This window comes from Salvia hispanica, chromosome 6 (genome assembly GCF_023119035.1).
Source record: "Salvia hispanica cultivar TCC Black 2014 chromosome 6, UniMelb_Shisp_WGS_1.0, whole genome shotgun sequence".
NCBI lineage: Eukaryota > Viridiplantae > Streptophyta > Magnoliopsida > Lamiales > Lamiaceae > Salvia > Salvia hispanica.
The window spans coordinates 41,584,029-41,604,338 of record NC_062970.1 but is presented as its reverse complement, the minus strand read 5'-3'; the positions used below and the strand labels follow the sequence as shown (position 1 = coordinate 41,604,338).

The 20,310-nt window shown below is 35.8% G+C and overlaps 2 protein-coding genes across 2 annotated transcripts; both read left to right on the top strand.

Annotated features, from left to right (window-relative positions):
• The first annotated feature begins 8,195 nt into the window (after positions 1-8,195).
• On the top strand, positions 8,196-9,447 carry LOC125195367. The gene is made up of 2 exons (XM_048093525.1): positions 8,196-8,912; positions 8,959-9,447. The coding sequence occupies exons 1-2, from the start codon at positions 8,196-8,198 to the stop codon at positions 9,445-9,447; spliced, it is 1,206 nt and encodes a 401-aa protein (XP_047949482.1).
• A 2,491-nt stretch (positions 9,448-11,938) lies between these two features.
• LOC125196697 lies at positions 11,939-15,449 on the top strand. Its single transcript, XM_048095307.1, has 7 exons — positions 11,939-12,570; positions 12,680-12,778; positions 13,443-13,562; positions 14,036-14,143; positions 14,215-14,283; positions 14,928-15,116; positions 15,214-15,449. Exons 1-7 carry the CDS (start codon positions 12,055-12,057, stop codon positions 15,313-15,315), a joined length of 1,203 nt encoding a protein of 400 aa, XP_047951264.1. The 5' UTR covers positions 11,939-12,054; the 3' UTR covers positions 15,316-15,449.
• Positions 15,450-20,310: the final 4,861 nt, after the last annotated feature.

Here is a 20,310-nt window from a genome sequence, read left to right as displayed (position 1 = left end):
GTACTTCATTCTATTAGTTTAGTACTTCATTCAGTCATGTTATTATTTCATTCCGTTAGTTTATACTTCATTCAGTTATGTTATTACTTCGTTTCATTAGTTTACTACTTCATTTCATTAGTTTATTATTTCATTTTATTATTTTATTACTTCATATTATGTTATGACATAATTATCTTTCAGTTGAAGTAAATTCAGTATATAATGAATGTGAAAAATTACTTCATAATATACATTCATTTATGTAGTGAATATAGTTCATTATTTAATCCAGCAAGCTTTTATCGAATAAAAAAAATTAATTTTTTTTAAATTTTTTTTAAAATTTAAAAAAAAAAATTAAAAACGTTTTTATTTAATAAAATATTAAATTAATTCTAAATTAATCATAATCATAAGATAAAGAAAAATGAGTGGTCCAAATTTGGTCTCTAGTTCGGTCTTTAAGAAGGGTTCGACATTGATCATCCGAACTAGAGACCAAATTTGGGCCATAAGATCTAGTTTTTTGATGAGATATGCTGCTGTGTAAATTTTTTTCGCTCTTCATTACAAGCCAATTTTACTTCATTGTATAGATTTATTACTTCATTCCGTATGTAATACATTGAAACTACAACATGTTTTTACTTGTTTCAAGTAGGTTTTGAAATGATTCAACATATGCTTAATTCGAATTCATTGACATGAGTAAAAAAAAAATACAATTTATTCATGTGAGTTTATTACTTCATTCAGAAACGTTATTACTTCATTAAATAAGGTTTTTACTTCATTCCAGTAGGACTTCAAATGCTTCTAGACATATTTCATTCAAATAATATATTATATTATTCCATGTGTTTATTACACCATATCAGCGTCGTAGCGGTGGTGATAGATATTGTAGAGAGAAAGAATGGCACGCGACGGCGAAACTGCATTTACGTACTAAAATGAAGTAATAATCCTATTAGAATGAAGTAAAAACCTACTGGAATGAAGTAATATATTCTGGAATGAAGTTAAATCTTCGTAACGTGTTAGTATGACTTATTTACCTTCGAATGAATTAAAATAGACTAGTGATGAAGGAGAAAATAATTTATAAATTTGTGAATCTCATATATAAAAAACTAGATCTAAAAGCCCTAATTTGGTATGGTTCGGTGGTTCGATCTTTAAGAGTGGGTTTGTGGATAATGGGACTCTATATATATATATATATATATATATATATATATATATAGGGAGATGATCAAAACAAGTATGTGTTTAAATCCAGAAATGCAGCCCAAATCTTGGCCCTGGGATTAGATGATCTAATGGTCAATAATTAACCCAAAACACGGAAGGTCATAATTAAGTAGTTTTAGGTCATATTATAAGATTTGGGTTTATGTCATGTTAAGATCATTTTAGGTTATGCTTTGTTAGCATGACCTAAAAATAAACTTAACTATGACCTAAAAATGCCTACGTATGACCGTGTTCTGCATTTCTGTATTTAAATCTGGTCTTCATAGATCAAAACCCTATATATATATATATATATATATAGGGATGTGATCATATCATAACCCATATTTATGGTGATAACCTAATAACCCTCATTTTATGGACGAAAAATATCATTTTATGGAATAAAAGTATCATTTTATGCATGCTGAAAAAATATCATTTTATCGTGTATAAATATCATTTTTAGTAAAAATGATACTTTTGACCCATAAAATGATAGGGTTATTAGCTTATCACATAAATATGAGTTATGATATGATCGCACCCATATATATATATATATATATATATATATATAGGGGTGCGTTAGGCTCCTTTGCACCCTAAGTGTCCTATTTCCTTCTTAATCTCAGCCCTTGGATCCTTGAATTGGATGGTTGTGATCAATGCATTATTAGTCTATAATGTTGCATTATTAGCCGTTGTGCATTATTAGAATGAAAATGTGCATTATTAGTCTATAATGTTGCATTATTAGCCATTGTGCATTATTAGAATGAAAATGTGTATTATTAAATGACACGTGGCATTAATCTAACCGTCAGATGACAAAATCGTGGGGCTAGGATTAAGAAGGAAAAAGGACAAAAGATATGAAAAGGATTTGAATACATCCCTATATATATATATATATATATATATATATATATTATATAGGGGAGTGTTAGGGTGCCACCACCTCTTAAAATAACATCATACCACCATTCCTAGCCAATCATTTATACACGTGGACGAATAATAAGCTGCCACGTAGCAAAAAAAAAATTCTTAAAAAGACGGCCAACAACATTTTGTACACTATACAACAATTTTTCTTGGCCAGCAATATCCAACACGCTATACAGCAATCTATAGAGGGGTTGTCATTTTAACAGTGGCGTCATAGTGTCGCTTTAACTGTATAAGTGGTGTCACAGTGTCACTTTAAGAGGGGTTGTCATTTTAACACAAACCTGTATTCATATCCTTTTTCTATATATATGTATAGGGGAGCACTAGGGTGCCCCCTGCTGGGGTTTGGTGCCCCTTGCACAACGGAAGACTTATATAAAACAAATAAATCAAATACGGATCTATTTGGCCAATTTTATGCAATTAATCAATTCACATGTTAAACAGATAATTGCATGTTAGAATGCAAATAATTCGCGCTTAGAAAAATATAAATCCTAAACATGATTTCTACGGTTTAGAGTTACCGATTTTGATTCTCCAAAGAATCGACGATTGCTTGCGCCTTCTCCACGTGATGATCTTCAATACTAGACCACGGATCTTCTCTCTGGTTCCCGAACTGTATCTCGATATCAGGGTGGGTTGATCTTATCAAAATACTAGGACTTAAATAAAAGAGACAGAAAAATCGATTTCACGGAGGAGAGCTGGAGAAAAAAAAAATCGTCCCCTTCTCTGTGATGGAGTGGACGAAAATTTTAAGAAAATAATAATGTGTCTTTTCTGTCTCTTTTATTCTCCTATTTATATTAAGTTTCTTTTAGGCACAGACAGAGATCTATGGAAGGTTTTGGATATGGGCTCCCCCAATTAGCTTTTTACTAATTAAATTGAACCCACAATTTAATACAAGCATATATTGGAATATTACGAGCAGCCACTATAGAAGTAATATTGAACTCTCCCCATCCAAATCCGAAATTACAAGTAATCCGGGTTTCCACTTTATTTATTATTTATTTCCGCGCTTAAGATATAAATGTCCATTAATTAATTAATGTCTGCTATGGAATTAATTAATTAACATCTTATTAATTCCAAGAGTGGACTTAGCAAGAAACACTTATTTATTATTCATAGAGTAATAAAACTCCAACTGGCCAGTTTTCCGAATAATAAAACTTTTGTTCGAGCTCCTCTTGAGGACATTATCAAACGAGACTCACCTTGTGCACGTTTCAACATAATAGTAATTCTAGCACCGCTAGATATTAATCACCACTATCGAATATATCAGGATTATTGGGTTGCGAAAAACCCGTACCATTTGATAAGTCAAACTTGTGCATAATCAATACCGTATGCTCAATGCTAACATATGTAGATTAAGAAATAGTATTTTATCAAGACCTAGTCTTTCGGTAGATAGCATAAAGACACGTCTTGTTGTTAGATCCGTTCAGTGCTATACCACCAATGTCATCTTATTTCAGTAAGGCTTAGAAATATGCGGACTGACATTGCAACCTTTCACGATAGGTAGTCTAAGCCTATCTAGGTTGTGAAATTCTTCTTTTTCTTTTGCAAAGCATTGCATAGATCTGACTGTGTTACCTTAAAGTGGACGCCGCCCACAACCGGTCTACTAAGCAAAAGGCTTAGACTTTGTTTGCTTCTTATACATTTAAATGTTTATAAAACATCTTATAAATGCACAAGCAAACTCAATGTAATAATAGTAGTGATTCTATTCGTGCGGAACTACTAGAATAATACTGAATCGGGTTCAAAGTGGATTGTAGAGTTTTTCGTATACAAGCAAGATTCTATTCGTGCGAGACTTGCTCGAAACATGCTTTTCAGTATACTAAACCTAACACCCCCTTATTTAGAGTCACAATGTACATCCAATCTGGTGCTGCCATGTGGCACAAAACACGGAAATTTTTTAAACACAAAAATGCAATCTAGTTGCATATGCATTTTCGAAGATTGCATTTTAGTTGTAGGTAAATTGCATTTTATAGTGTTGAGTTTTGCATTTTCACATAAATTGCATTTTATATTGTTAAGTTTTGCATTTTCACATATATAAATGTAATCCGTCTATATATAAAATGCAAATTAAACAGTCAATATCTAAAATGCAAAACTCAACAATAAAAAATGCAATCTGCATATAAGAAAAATGTAATCTGCCGAAATTCATTTATAGATTCTACAAATATATATTGCATTTTAGTGTTTACAATATTGCATTTTTTGTGCCACATGGCAGCACCAGATTGGATGTACGTTGTAACTTTAAAATTAGTTGTTATAATAGTACATCCCTATATATATATATAGGGATGTATTCATTTTCATATCTTTTATCTTTTTTCCTTCTTAATCCTAGCCCCACGATTTTGTCATCTGACGGTTAGATTAATGTCACATGTCATTTAATAATGCACATTTTCATTCTAATAATGCACAGCGGCTAATAATGCAACATTATAGACTAATAATGCACATTTGCATTCTAATAATGCACATCGGCTAATAATGCAACATTATAGACTAATAATGCATTGATCACAACTATCCAATTTAAGGATCCAAGGGCTGAGATTAAGAAGGAAATAGGACACTTAGGGTGCAAAGGAGCCTAACGCACCCCTATATATATATATATATATATATATATATATATATAGGGGTGTATTCAGATGAAAACCATAATGTATATTAAAACATCAAACCATGTAAAATAATGTACATTATACACACTAATAATGTACATTTTATTCATGTATAATGTACTGTTCTAAATATTGTACACACTAATAATGTACATTTACATTATATGAATTCTGTACATTATGCTGACAGTACATTATACATGAATAAAATGTACATTATTAGTGTGTATAATGTACATTATTTTACATGGTTTGATGTTTTAATATACATTATGGTTTTCATCTGAATACACCCCTATATATATATATATATATAAGATTATGTTAAGATGACAACATACCACCAATCTCGTGCTGCCATATGGCACGTTATCCAGCAATATTCATTTAGTATGCGTTTTACAGATTGCATGATAGTAATAGGTGGATTGTTGTGTAGATTGTTGAGTATTGTTGTATTAACATAGAATATTTCAGTTGCAGTACATATATAGACATATTGCTTTTTTATACCGTTATTTTGCATTATAGCTCATACAGCAATACTCAGCACTCTACACTGCAATCCACGTAGTACTATGATGCAATTTGTAGAAATCCATCTAAAAACGTTTATTATAATATTGCTGGATAAGCCTTAATATCGTTGGATAGCGTGTCACGTGGCAACACGAGATTGGTGTTACGTTTTTGTGACTCTAACTATGGTAGCACCCTAATGCTCTCCTTATATTGTTATATGTTTGTTGGTGGCCTACAAAACTTACCATATGTAAGTGAGTAAAGAGTTGGGTGGAAATGAATGCCAATCTAACATCTAAGTAATATACTTATATGAAACGGCGGCCGCGGCCGCGGTTTAATTTAACGCAAAGCTCATACTCTAGTTTTTGTTTAAGTTTACTAGCCGCTACCGTCAGACGGCGGCGTGAAGAGGATCGATGATAAGGCTAATTTCATGCATTGGTTATGGGGTTAAATTCTGTAATTTCCCGGGTCTAACAAGATTTTGTAAGCCAGGTGTGTAGAGAAAATGCCAGATCCAGGAAGAAAGGAGTCTGGCAGATCAAGTGAGCAGAAAGAAGGAAATTCACTAGACGGAGGAGCATCCTAGATAAAGGGCAGAATGGGAAGTACAAGGAAGAATCTAGAAGCTCCAGTCCTTATAAATAAGAGCACGCGACATACATGAAAAAATCATCATCATCCATTTAGCTCTTAGCTCAGTTTTCTCACACTCTACACACACACTTGGGGGATCGGTTTGGGGTTTTTACGGTTCAAGGTTCGAGAATCAGTTTGTGTAACACCGTCTCCACGCGAGGCGAAGATACAATTTAGTTTCTGTTTTAAGTTTCCGTTCTAAATTTCTCGAGACTTCGCAGTTCGAAGCTCGGCCTTATTTTGTTAAATTTCTGTTGAATCTGCACTTGGTTAGCTATGGAAGTTGTTGTTATGGTTTCGTTTCATGTTATTACTATTTTTCTGTTTACTTTGGATGCTTTTAGCGATTGATCTGAGTTTTATAGTTGAATCGTGTGGAGATCGTAGTTGATCGTTTGAATCTGGTTGAACCTGTGTGATCGGAGATGGAAATTGTTGTGGTATGTTGTGGATGGCTTGGATCCGGAGCGGATGAAGCGTCCAGTGTTTGGATCTGTTCATTTCTGCATGGTTTTGATGTTTAGTTTCTGTTTTCTCATTTACCTCGTCTAGCAATAGTAAATCTGCTTAATCTTAGTAGTTAATCGTAGTTTAATGGTTTAATTCAGCTTCCTCTGCTCCGTGTTATAAGTTTACTCTGTTTTCTCTGCATTTTATGATCAAGGATCGTTAGAGAAGATGAAGCTAGTTGTTAGTTGAGCCTTTAGTTAGTTACTACCTCTGTCCCTGAAAATTTGATACATATTACCATTTTGGTCCGTCCCTGAAAATTTGATACACTTCACTTTTACCATTTTTGGTAGTGGACCCCATATTCCACTAACTCATTCATACTCACATTTTATTATAAAACTAATACGTAAAAGTAGGACCCACATCCCACCAACTTTTTCAACTCACTTTCTATTACATTTGTTAAAACCCGTGTCGGGTCAAAGTGTAGCAAATTTTGGGGGACGGAGGTAGTATTTTGCAGCTTTTCATACTTTGCTAATTTGGGAAATGGTCCCCACGATCTGTCTTTCCTCTGTCTAGGCATTTTTAGGAAAACTTGTTCATCAGGTCTAGTAATATGTTATCGCTGGAATATCTTGTTCGCATCTTGTTTTTCGTCATGCATGTTTCAGTTATGTTGCCTAGGTCTAGCTGTTAGAGTAGATTATTACATTTCCCCAATCTAGTGGTTAAGTCTCAAACCCTCAAAATGCATGTAGCAGCCAAAACAAGTGTCCAAGTTCTCTTGCATGTTTACTTACGCCCCCATCTTTGTGGGATACGATCCCTGCTTCCCTATACTAAATTTTAATACTGTGGGTTGAGGGTTCTGAAGAAGCAGGGTAAGATTGTGTGCCCAACGACCGATGATTTCAAAGATTCTCTGAGTTCCTAGACCCTATGATCTAGTATATTCTCTAGTATATTCTCTGGATGTGAGAAGTCTGACTATATTTACACAAGACACTCTTTGCTCCTCCGCTGACTCTTCAATCGACAAAGAGGAACGTTACGATTTATTTGAAATTTTGATTTAAATATTTGGCTATTTCATTTCAAACTCATTGTATAAAATTGATCTGTTATATTTTTGCTTGAATTCGAAGCTTAAATTTGTACATTTTATCACAATCGAAACCAAAAATTGGTGTAATACTTTTGAAGCACATAATATTTTTATAAATTCTTCCGATATATTTTCAATTTTATATTCATCCACAAGTATTCATATTCCACAATAACTTCCTTATCAATTTTAATAATTCAAATTTTAAGTTCAGTAATCTATAATTAAAGTTTTATCAATATTAGTCAAATCAATTAATTTAAAAGATGATATTTGCCCGTTTACAATTAATGGGCCTAACTTTTGGGCCGACTAGTTAGAGCATTAGTAGCGGCAGACGTCCGCCGGGTGTCGGACCGGCGTGCCCAACGTCCGCAGCGGACATCCGCCATTGGGGGAGGAAGGCGGGCGGACGGACGTCCCATGCGGACACGGGAGTTCCGCGGTGTTGGCGCGACGTCCGCCACCGTGGCATGCGGACGGACGTCAGCGGCGGACGTCCGATAATTTTTGTTTTTTTTTTTTCAAACTCTATATATACGACTTGTTACACTTCATTTCATTCGCACCACTTATGTTAACAAGTTTCTCCCTCTCTACGTTTCTTTACAATGGCAAGTGGAAGTGGTAGTGGTAGTGGTGCGGGTGATAGCGGTGCTCCAGATTGGCGCCAGATCGTTAGGGATGAGCTGCGTGCCGTTACGTCTAGGGAGATAAATCGGGCGTTACAAGCGGCCATGCAGCAGCAGCGACAACCGGCGGTACCTCGACCCATCCATCATCGAACTCAAATACCTCGGGACCGCATCGCTGCACACCATCGGTTGTACGAGGATTACTTTGTTCCACAGCCGCGGTTTGGGGACAACTTATTCCGCCGACGTTTTAGGATGAAGCGTCCACTGTTGCTTCGTATTGTTGGCGCTCTAGAGCGTCGGTACAATTATTTCAGGATCAGAGAAGATGCAGTCGGTAAACCCGCCCACACGCCCATTCAGAAGTGCACGGCAGCAATCAGGCAGCTGGCATACGGAGGTACGACCGACATGTTCGACGAGTACCTCCACATCGGCGAGTCGACTGCCCGTGAATGTCTGGTGTTTTTTTGTCAGGGCATTAGAGAGATATTCGGGGATACCTATCTTCAGAAGCCTACCCCCCAAGACTGCCAAGATCTGATGAATATGCACAGGGCTCAACACGGGTTTCCGGGAATGTTGGGCAGCATAGACTGTATGCATTGGGGATGGAAGAACTGCCCATCCGCCTGGAAAGGGTTGTACACAACCGGTTTCAAGAGCAAGCATCCCACGATTGTCCTTGAGGCGGTAGCTGACTACCGGCTGTGGATTTGGCATGCATACTTTGGAGTAGACGGTTCGAACAACGACATCAATGTCCTCCCCCCTTTTCAACGACCAAGAACTTGGTGTTGGTCCGGCCGTCGCCAACGGCAACCAACACAACATGAGCTACTATTTAGCGGATGGGATTTATCCTATGTGGCCCATCTTCGTAAAGACGATCAGATGCGTTGTAGAAGATAAGAAGAAATACTTTGCGAGTCGTCAGGAGGCAGCGCGCAAGGATGTGGAGCGGGCATTTGGTGTGCTCCAGAGTCGATGGACGATAGTGAGGGTTCCATCGCGGTTGTGGCATATGGAATGCATCGCTGATGTCATGTACGCATGTATTATCCTGCACAACATGATTGTCGAAGATGAAGCTGCAGCACTGGCTGATTGGGCCAGTGACGATGATGATGGTGCCGGTCTAAGCCACGGTGTGGCCAGCCCCAGTGGACGCATGGGGGTACCCCATGAAAGGGCCAAGCGGGTGCGTGCGTTTGGCGACATGCGCTAACGACAAGCACATGTTCGACTCCAGAACGATTTAATTGAAGAGCTATGGTTGCGTCGGGGTCATCGTTAGGGCTGTTCCTGAGTATAATTTGATTAAGTTATTTTTTTTTTTAATTTGTTGCTTTTTTTTATCTAATGAAATTATTTTGCATTTTGTTTAATTTCGTATTCGTGCCGAAATTTTAATACCGTACATTATTTAATTCCGTAAATTGTTTAATTTGGTGCATTTGTGAATTTTTTTACTGTGGGAAGTCCGCGCGGAAAGGCTATGAGATGTCCGCCACTGTGCAGGGAAGGCTATGGGAAGTCCTTATGACGTGGCAGGAGGTGTTTTTGGGATGTCCGTCGGGAAGGTTATGGGAAGTCCGTCTCCACTGGGGATGCTCTTAGAGACTAATTCCGTGTCTTACATTAATTTCAATTAGTAGCATCAAATAGACCTAACAAATTAGGACTAAAACAAGCTTATTTGTCTATCTGAACATTCTTTATTCCTATATTTAAATTCATTTTTAAGTAATTTGTTTTAACAAATTAAATAAAGACTTTTCTTTTCCAAAAAGGAAAGTGATGATGACTTTCATTTTTCAAGTCAACCATAAGTCATCTATCAATGGATCAATAGATAAGGTTGAATTAAGTAGACATATTGCAACTAGTGGTCCTTGTAGAATATATTAAAAATGAAAAAAATAAATATATTAAAAATGGCCTGAGAGGCGACTTTAACGGAGTCTCCTCAGTTTGTCTCTGTTTGTTATCGAAATCTTCTGATGGAATTTTATTTACTTATTTAAATTCAATTTTTTATGCATATTATAAACTTTTATCAATATAGTATATAATTAAATAAAGCTAAAAGTTAGTCTTAAACTAAAAACAAGGAAAAACCTAGCATAGACAAATAAATAAGTTGTTCTTCACATCGTGGAATCGTGGGACTGAGATTTGATTAGAAAATAAACCATATTTACAAAAAGGATAGGAATACTTTCCCACATAATATTTGACGAAAAGAAAATTCATGCAACACAAATACCCAAGTAAAATATATGCACCATAATATATACTCCTTCTGTCCCATTAAAAATGCAACATTTTGCTTTTTTGGTTGTCCCATTAAAAATGAAACGTTTCCTAAAATGGAAACAACTTTATCTCTACTTTTTCATCTCTCTTACTTTACTCTCTCTTCATTAACTCACAAAACAACACTACATAAAATCCCGTACCGATTCCTAAATGTTGTATTTTAAGTGGGACGGAGGGAGTATATAATATATATGCAAGAATCAATATTTTCCATAAAGAAATTACTTACCAACACTTAACATAAATTAAAATAATTCACTAACCAAAGTCAGAATCTGTAGGCGTACAAATTATATACGCAAACTTAAAATGCAGCGGCTAAATAGTGAATTCAACCATAAATCATATACCTCACGAATTCTCAATAATAAAAACAAGAATGAGAATTCAATATCACATCCAAATTACACCTCAATAGCTCAAAAAATCAATTCAGCAACCATAAAAGAATATTTCTGTATGCGTCCACAAGGAAAATACCAAATAACCATATTACACGTATGCACTTGGAATTGGAAGATCAATTTCAAAACCATATAAACCTACGTTATAGACGAATTACTTGAACCAAAATATGCAATTGAAATCAACGCAATCATTCCACCGAAGAAAACCAATTAATTCATTGTTTCTTGAACAAGAAAAAACAACGGCGGCCACAATTATATACATTGAGAATATAACCTTAATATCCACATAATTGATTCTTTATTTCAAAATCAATAGAATGGTTCTGATGCTATTTATTAGAATAATTGAATGAACAATTATATAAAGCTCTCTATCATGATTAACAAGAATTACGAAGAAGAAGCATAAACTGTAGAGCAGGAAATCCTCTCCAGAAAGCCTTGTTCTTCTGACATTTGAGACCATAACCCTATTTTATATTTATATTAAATATAAATCCCTTTATTTTCTATGGAGTCTCTCCTCAAATAGAAAATTACAAAATAATATCTACTTATTTTATAATAAAATAATACACTATAATTCAAACTTTAATCTCTACAGTATCACTCAAATTAAGCAGCTGAAATATACCCACACACGTTAGATCAGTGGGAAGCCCAAATTTTTAACACTCAAATCCAAAACAAACTATGAGAACATAACTGACAATTTGACATGCAACGTAAGAGAGAGGTGTCGGTGTATATGGGAGAGGTCAAAGATGTCTGCCGACCAATAAGATGGGATTGTTGCTGTTCTATTCAATGAGAAAAAAGGAGGTAGAGCCCATGTAATAGAGTTTGTAAAGGAAAAATAGTAAAACTCATGTAGATAAAGCTTGAAGATAATGTAGCACAAATGGAAAGATGTTCTTTATTGATAATGACAACTCAAAAGATTACATATGTATTTTCATCAGACCAAAGAAGAGTCTACATCACCTCTAATAGTTTGGTACATTTACTCATCAGTGAACTAACCTAACTCTTTAACATAGTATATAACAACAATCAAGGAAGCAAGTGTGTAGCTTTATGAGTGGGAGAGAAGAGATTGAAAAATGAAAACTGTGAATGCAGATGCATCAGCAGCAGTGGAGGAAGTGCGTGAGATCGCAAAATACTACTACGAGTCAGCAACACCGAAAGTGAAGGAGCAGGCAAAACACTTCTTCAGGTCCATGGATCTCGACCGGAATGGGAGGATCAATCTGGAGGAGTTCTTGTCATTCATGAGACAAGAAGGATACAAGCAGATGCGCAGCAATTCATTCTTCAATATGCTCGACACCTCCGGCCGCGGCACACTGGCCTTCATGGACGTCATCACGCTTTATTACATCATCAAAAGCGGCCGCCCTTTCTGCGACTCCTGCAGCCACTTCATTCCCGGAACGTTCTTCTCCTGTGTCGAGTGTTTCAACCAACTCGGAGATTCTTTCATTGTGTGCCGCCCTTGTCATAAGTCTAAGAGCTATGACCACAACCACCACGCACTATTCCTGGACAATTTTACCCTTCTGCAGGCCACCAAACCCCATTTACCAAAGAATACTAGTACTATTACTACTAATCAGGTCAGCGGTCAATCTAAATTTAGATTTTTGTTTTATTTATTTTTTAATGCAGATTTCAAGGATTAGATATTTTTTCAAAAGACCTCAATTTTAACTTGTGTGGGTGTAGGAGGCTGCCCCTGCTGAACCAACTCAACAACCGGTATTATTGGGAAAAGATAGGCCTGTCAAATCAGATACTCAAGGATACTCGATCCAAAAATTTCAGGTATTTGATCCCGAATTTCTCAAAATCTTATACCCGATATTCGTTTTGAAAATTATTTCGGGTATCCAGTCCCAATTTAAGATTTTTATTTTATTTTTTAATTATTTTTTAAATAAAACTAACTACAAACGTGTAGAAATACAACTTGTAGTTCGAATTTTGATACAAACTTGAAGTAGTTCGAAGTTAAGAGAAAAAAAAGCTAGTACTAAAATTTAATTATTTAATTTTTAAAATAATAGAATAAATAAATAATTTATTAAATTTAAAAATAAAATTAGAAAATCGGGTAATTCGTGTAATTTGGGTATACCCGATCGGGTATCGGGTTACCTGATACCCAATAATCCAAAAATTCTATACCCGAACCCGATCCCGAAACCCGAAATATCGGGTATCGGATATCCAATTATCCGATATTTCGGATTTGGATATCGGGTATCTAATATCCAATATCCATTTTGACACCCCTAGAAAAGATAATTCTGTTTCGACATCCACTTCGGAGAAGAAACACTTGAATAGTGAGGTATGCAGATTCTGAAAATTAATTATAAGCAATATACTACTGCGAATCTAGTCAACGGTCAACCTAAATTTAGTTTCTTCTATGGTTTTGGAGATTGTAAACATGACATGATTTATGTATTTTTAATTTTTCTAGGCTGCTACTACTGAACCAACTGGAATCTCAGCAACTGCTAAAACTCAACAACCATTATTACTTGGAAAAGGTGATTCTGCTTCGACTTCGACGTCTAAGAATGGCGACATGAAGAGCAAGGTATGTAGTAAAAGATTTTGAATTGGAGAAAACGTGATCTTAAAATTATTATTATCTCCGTCTCATCGAAATAGACCATATTTCTATTTTTCTTCCGTCTCATAGAAATATATTCATATGTAGTGGAGTAATATTTTTTTTCTCTCTCTTTTACTTTATCATTTATGGGTCACCATCACTACACAATTTCAACTACTTTTTCTTATTCTCTCTTAATTTACCAATTACATATTAAAACTTATCTTAATCTTAAATGACTTATTTCTATGAGATAGTATATGGAATTTATTTTTGTTTGGTTGATGAAAAAAGTAGATGATAGAGATTAAAATTAATTAAAGGCAATTGAAGAATATATATAAAGAATCATAAAAGACTTTATTATATTATGCTCTTTTAAATCAACTTTAATATATCCAGCTCTTTATATAGACTTCAAATTTCAATGGCACATATTCTCTTCATTCCAACAGAAATCGCCCAGTGTAACCCCGGTCAAAAGTGTAGCTAAGACTTCGACTCCTAATGCACGTATCAAGAGCAGCCTTGATCAAAATGCAATCGTTCCAGCAACTAAGCCGGTTAGCTTTTCGTAAGCCCGTCTTTTCGACTGCCCTCACTTAAAAATTTATAATTTGTGGGTGTTTGGCAGGCTGCTTCAATTTCATCTTCACGGTCAACTTCGAAGGATGATGACATCACTAAGTACTTGACGAGTGAGGTATATGTAGTTCAATGAAGCACAAGATCTGAAAATGAAGAAAACTTATCAATTGATATTATTACTGCATGTTAAAATCTCTTAAATTGACTTAGTGAAGATTCAATCAAATTTATACAAGTTCTAATTTATACAAGTGTGGGAAACCCTCTCCTTTTAACGGGGTGAGTAGTCCAATTCTTATATGGTATTTGAGCGGCCCCAAGTCAATAATACATTTTATCTCTTTGTCAGGTATGGACACAGAAATAAATATTAGTATGGACTATATTTTTAAAATATTATTTAAGAATATTTTTTAGGTAATTTATATGTTTAATAAGGACTTCAGTATAATTATATGTATAAAATAGAAATAAATTTAAAAAATTATTTAAAAATGAATTCATTTAGGGCTGAAGCCGCACCCTCTTTCTGTGTGGCTTTGCCCTTTGCTCTTTGTCTCTTGTCTTGCCTTCCTATGTGGTGGAAACCCAAGTATCATTCCAGTCCATGTGCGAGGACATGTTAGATATCTTAAATTCTGTCTCACATGACATCAACTTGGTGAAGATCTCATCTAATCTATATAAGTGTGGCCCATTTCTAATACTAAAAAAAAAATACTACTAGAATTTACTAACGGTTTATGTTTCTTTTGACAGATCTATAGAGTAGCTCGTGAGCAGACGCGGTCGCCTCTGCCTCCGCCTTCACGGTCGCAGTCGCGTAGTCGTCCTCTAAATCAGTCAGCTAGAGTAAACGTCGCCAGAAGTGAATCTACGACTTCAACTCCCATTACCATTCGTGAGAGTCGCCCAAATCAACATGCAATCGCTCGAGCAAATCAACAGGTTAATTGCCCTACTTAATTTTCATTCTATATTAGTAGTACAAAGTAATTTTTGTTGGTAGTATATAAACTAAAATGAATGTTGGTTGTTGAAACAGGTATCGTGTATGAAGGTAGCAAGTGCCGTATTCAAAGTGTTGGATGCGATGGTCACCGTTAGCAGCGTCATGGGCGTCGTCTCTGCCTGTACAATCATGTGATCATATCAAAGGCTTAAATTATATGTCATTTTACTATTTTCACAAGTTACAAATAAATAACAAAGACTTGGTTAGCCACAAAATAATTGTAACTTTGCGATTTCTAAAGAATTTTAAGTATTTATTTAAGAGTATATGCTTATTAGTTTGTGTCAAAATGATAACACATCTTAAAGTGACCCCGTGATGCTACATATACAGCAATATTATAAACGTTACACAGCAATATTATAAACGCTACACGGCAATCTATAGATTGCTGTATAGTGTGTCGGATATTGCTGGTCGAGAAAAATTGATGTATAAGGTGTAGCATATTGCTGGCCGTCTTTTTTGGGTTTTTATTTTTATTTTTGCCACGTGACAGCTTATTATTTGTCCACGTGTACATATGATTGACTAGAAATGATAGTATGGTATTTTTTTAAGAGGTGGTGACACCCTAACACTCCCCTATCCTATGCTTATATTTTAATGATTCAGTATTAAAATGCAGTATAATATATTTTTAATTGTACTTTAGTGATTTATATTGGGCCGAGTAGTTATCAAAGCCTAATTCCATTTTCTCCCATTCGATTACAATTTGAGGAATCAAAACCATATTTACGATTTGTTTTGCTTCTTCCCTCGTAATATAATAATATCTCAGTGATTATGAAAGTTTCACATGAAAACAAATAATCAACTTAGGTGAAAATTTTTTTGAAGAAAAACAAAAAATATACTCCCTCCGTCCACGAATAAGAGTCCCGTTTATCCATTTTGGTCCGTCCATGAATAAGAGTACCAGTTCATAATTACCATAAATGGTAAAGAGACCCACATTCCACTAACTCATTTCACTCACATATCATTTAAAACTAATATATATAAATGGGACTCCTATTTCACTAACTTTCTTCCATCCACTTTTCTTAATATTTCTTAAAACCCGCGCCATTTAGAAATGAGACTCTTAATCGTGGATGGAGGGAGTAAATATCATTAATTAGTAAACACGGGTGACGTCGTTCCAATCGTGCATTATCTAATACTCCCTCTGTCCCGAATAATTCGGGTCACTTTGACTGGGCACGGGTTTTAAGAATTGTAATGAAAAGTGGGTTGAAAAAGTTAGTGGAATGTGGGTCCTACCTTTATATGTTTGTTTTATAATAAAATGTGAGTATGAATGAGTTAGTGGAATATGGGGTCCACTACCAAAAATTGTAAAAGTGAAGTGAGACAAATTATGTGGGACGGACCGAAATAGAAAACTGAGACGAATTATCTGGGACGAAGGGAGTAGGTGAAGATACTAAAACTTTGGGCTGAGTGATAGTTTTGTCGGAGTTTTTATGATTATGGAGCTGTTAGAGTTTGTATACTAGAAATCACCTTTCGAGTGATTGAATACTGTTAAAACTATTGTTTTATTTTCCAAATGAATAAACAGATTATTTTTGTCATAATGTTGTTATGTTTTACATTTAATGGATGTTTATTGCATATTTAAATGTATAAGTAACTTAACAAAGTCTAAGTCTTTGTTTTAGTAGACCGGTTGTGGGCGTCGTCCACTTTAAGGTAACACGGTCATTTCTAAACAAAGAAAAAGAATAATTTCACAACCTAGATAGGCTTAGACTACCTATCGTGAAAGGTTGCAATGTCAGTCCGATTATTTCTAAGCCTTACTGAAATAAGATGACGTTGGTGTGGTATAACACCGAATGGATCTAACAGCGAGACAGTCTTTATGCTATCTACTGAAAGACGAGGTCTCGTAAATTATTTCTCAATCAATGTACGTTAGCATTGAGCATACGGTATTGATCATGCACTACTTTGACTTACCAAATGGTGCGGGTTTTTCGCAACCCAATAAGCCTGGTATATTGGGTAGTGGTGATTAATATCTAGCGGTGCTAGGATTTCTATTATGTTGAATCGTGCGCGAGGTGAGTCTCGTTTGATAACATCCTCAAGAGAAGCTTGAAATAAGGTTTTATTATTTGGAACCTAGCTAGTTGGAGTTTAATTACTCTATGAATAATAAATAAGATTTTCTTGCTGAGTCCTCTCTTGGAATAAATAAGATATTAATTAATTAAGTCCATAGCAGACAATAATTAATTAATGGATGTTTCTATCTTAAGTGCGGGAAATAAATATAAAGTATTGGAAACCCGAAGTACTTATAATTTCAGATTTGGATGGGGAGTGCAGTATTACTTCTGTAGTGGCTGCTCGTAATATTCCAATTTTAAGCTTATATTAAATTGGGTTTAATTTAATTAGTAAAAAGCTAATTGGAGGAGCCCATATCCAAAGCCTTCCATAGATCCCTACTGGCCCAATATGTGACTTATTATAAATAGGAGAATAAAGGAGACAGAAAATACACTTGTTTTTCTCTCCAAATTTTCGGCCCCCCTACTCCTAGTAGAGAGGTCGAATTTTTCTCCTCCGTGGGAAAGGATTTCTGTCTTCTCTATTTAAGTCCTAGTGCGCTGGTGAGATCAGCCCACCCCGATATCAGTTCACAGTCCGGGAACCAGTCAGAAGATCCGTGGTTTTGTACTAAAGTTCTTCACGTGGAGAAGGCGCTAGCTATCTTCGATTCTTTGGAGAATCATCAAGGTATAATGGCTGAACCTTAGAAAAGCATGTTTTAGGTTTCAATTAATTTAAAGCATGTTATTATTTGAGTTATGAGCATGATACATGTGATAATTACGCGAATAGATTTTGTCTAAATAATCCGCTAAATAGATCTGAATTATTATGTAATTGATTTATGTGAGCGCTTCCGCTGCTAACCCCTTCATATACTCCTCACACTGTTGACCAACTCTCTCCTCAGTGCCATGAATCACTTCCTTTTTCATTAATTCTCTGATACTTCCATCAGCTGGATATCCCAGCCTCATATGCCAGAGCTCAATGGATTCTGACTTGACTGAGTTAACCAGATTAGTTGCTCTGATGGATGATCCAAAGAGGTATATAAGCTGCCATTCCTCCTTCCTTTGATGATCACAACTCCACCCTTCCTTATTTCCATGCTCCCATCAGATGAATGGAAGGAGCATCCTTTTCTTTCCAGCAATCCAAGGATGATTAAGTTTCTTTTCACCTTAGGGATGTACCTCACTTCACTCAGGATGGCAGTTGAGTTATCATCCAATCTGAATCGAATCTTTCCAATTCCCTTGATTTGGCACACTTGATTATTCCCCAACACAACAGACCCGTGAGCCTCTGAGATTTCCTCAAATAGTTCAAGACTTGGGCACATATGTAGACTGCACCCTGAGTCTAGAATCCAGTTCTCACCATACAATTTCTCCATGACATTCAAGGCATGTGTATTTTCTTGTTCCTCAATACAATCAGAGCTAGGTTTGGGATTTGTACCTTCTTGTGCCTGCTTCCTCTTCCAAGCAAAGCAATCTTTCTTCAAATAGTCGGGCTTCTTGCACCAATGGCAAGCCCGAGTCTCCTTCGGCTCAGTTCCACTAGATTTTAGGGCTTATTTCTCCTTCTTGAACCCCTTCTTTGCCTTGAATTTCTTTATATTCAAGTTTTCTGGAGCTGATGCATTTGTAGGATCTCCATTTCTTTGGAGCTCTTTGGATCTCAGCGCTGACTGGACTTGTTGCAATGTGACAGTCTCTTCTCTACCAAAGAGAATCGCATCACTCATTTGATCATACACCTTTGGCAATGCATTTAGCAAGAGAATTGTCTTGACTTCATCATCGATCTTGACGTCAATGTTCTCAAGATCGTCTATAGCCTTACTGAAATCTTCCAATTGCTCCAGAATGTTCCTCTCCTCCGAAAACCGATAAGCATACAATCACTGCTTCATAAAGAGCCGATTCGCAAGCAATTTTGTCAGGTATAGCTCTTCGCATTTCTCAAAGATCCCCAACTTCGTGGTCTCTTTCGACACCTCTCGGAGAACCATGTCACCGAGACACAACACCACAACATTTTGTGCTTTAGCAAGAATATCCGCTCGCTTAGTCTTGGCTTTCTCGTCGAGCACCACCGTCGGATCATCCTTATTCAACGCCTATGCTAACCCTTGTTGAATCAGCATCGTTCGGACCTTCATCCTCCATAGACTGAAATCATTCTTGCCGGTGAATTTTTCGGCCTCATATCTTGAAGCCATCGCTCTCGATCTGGAGCTCAATCAATCTCAATAATAGGCTTCCACCTCCGCCCTTCCCACAGACGGCGCCACTTGTCAGATTGTTGATCGGAGATGACAAAGAAATGGAAGGGAAGAAGAATGAGATCAAGAGAGGTTTCTGGGAGGTTTTTCGTGTACTAATTCAAATTGGGACAATTACAATTGAATTGCTCAAAAGCCCTAACCCCCTTTCTTATGATAAAACTAACTAAAAAACAAAACAAATCAGCAATGCCATCGGACGGCTCACAATCATCAACTACTTAATTGCAGCTAAGCAATTAATCTCTACACCCCATCTGCATCGACTTGATGCTGCGCATCTAGACGAAGTGGGCAGTGGAGGCCTTGCGAGGGCAAGGTCGGCGATTTGCTCGAACAAGCCAGGCGGGCTGACGGCAAATTCCGATCACCAGCCGCAACGACATTCAGAGTGGTAGCCTTGCGGTTGCGCAGCTTTCCAAAATTAATTAGGGTTTCTTAATCTAAGAATTAATTTTGGATTTAATTCAAGATATTTTATAAGAATAAGATTTGAATACATTTTAAGTGGATTATCTAAAAAAATTTAATTTTAATTAAATTTTGGATTAACTGAATTTTTATTCTTATTTTATAGAGTTAGATAGATTAAATTCTATCCAGATAAATTCTAGATAAATTAGGATAATTATAATTAATTTTATTTATCTTATGGATTTATATAGATTTAATTCTATGTGAATAAATCCTAGATAGACTAGATAAATTAATTAATTATATTTTGATCTTTTATCCTTATTCTATGGATTTAGATATATTTAATT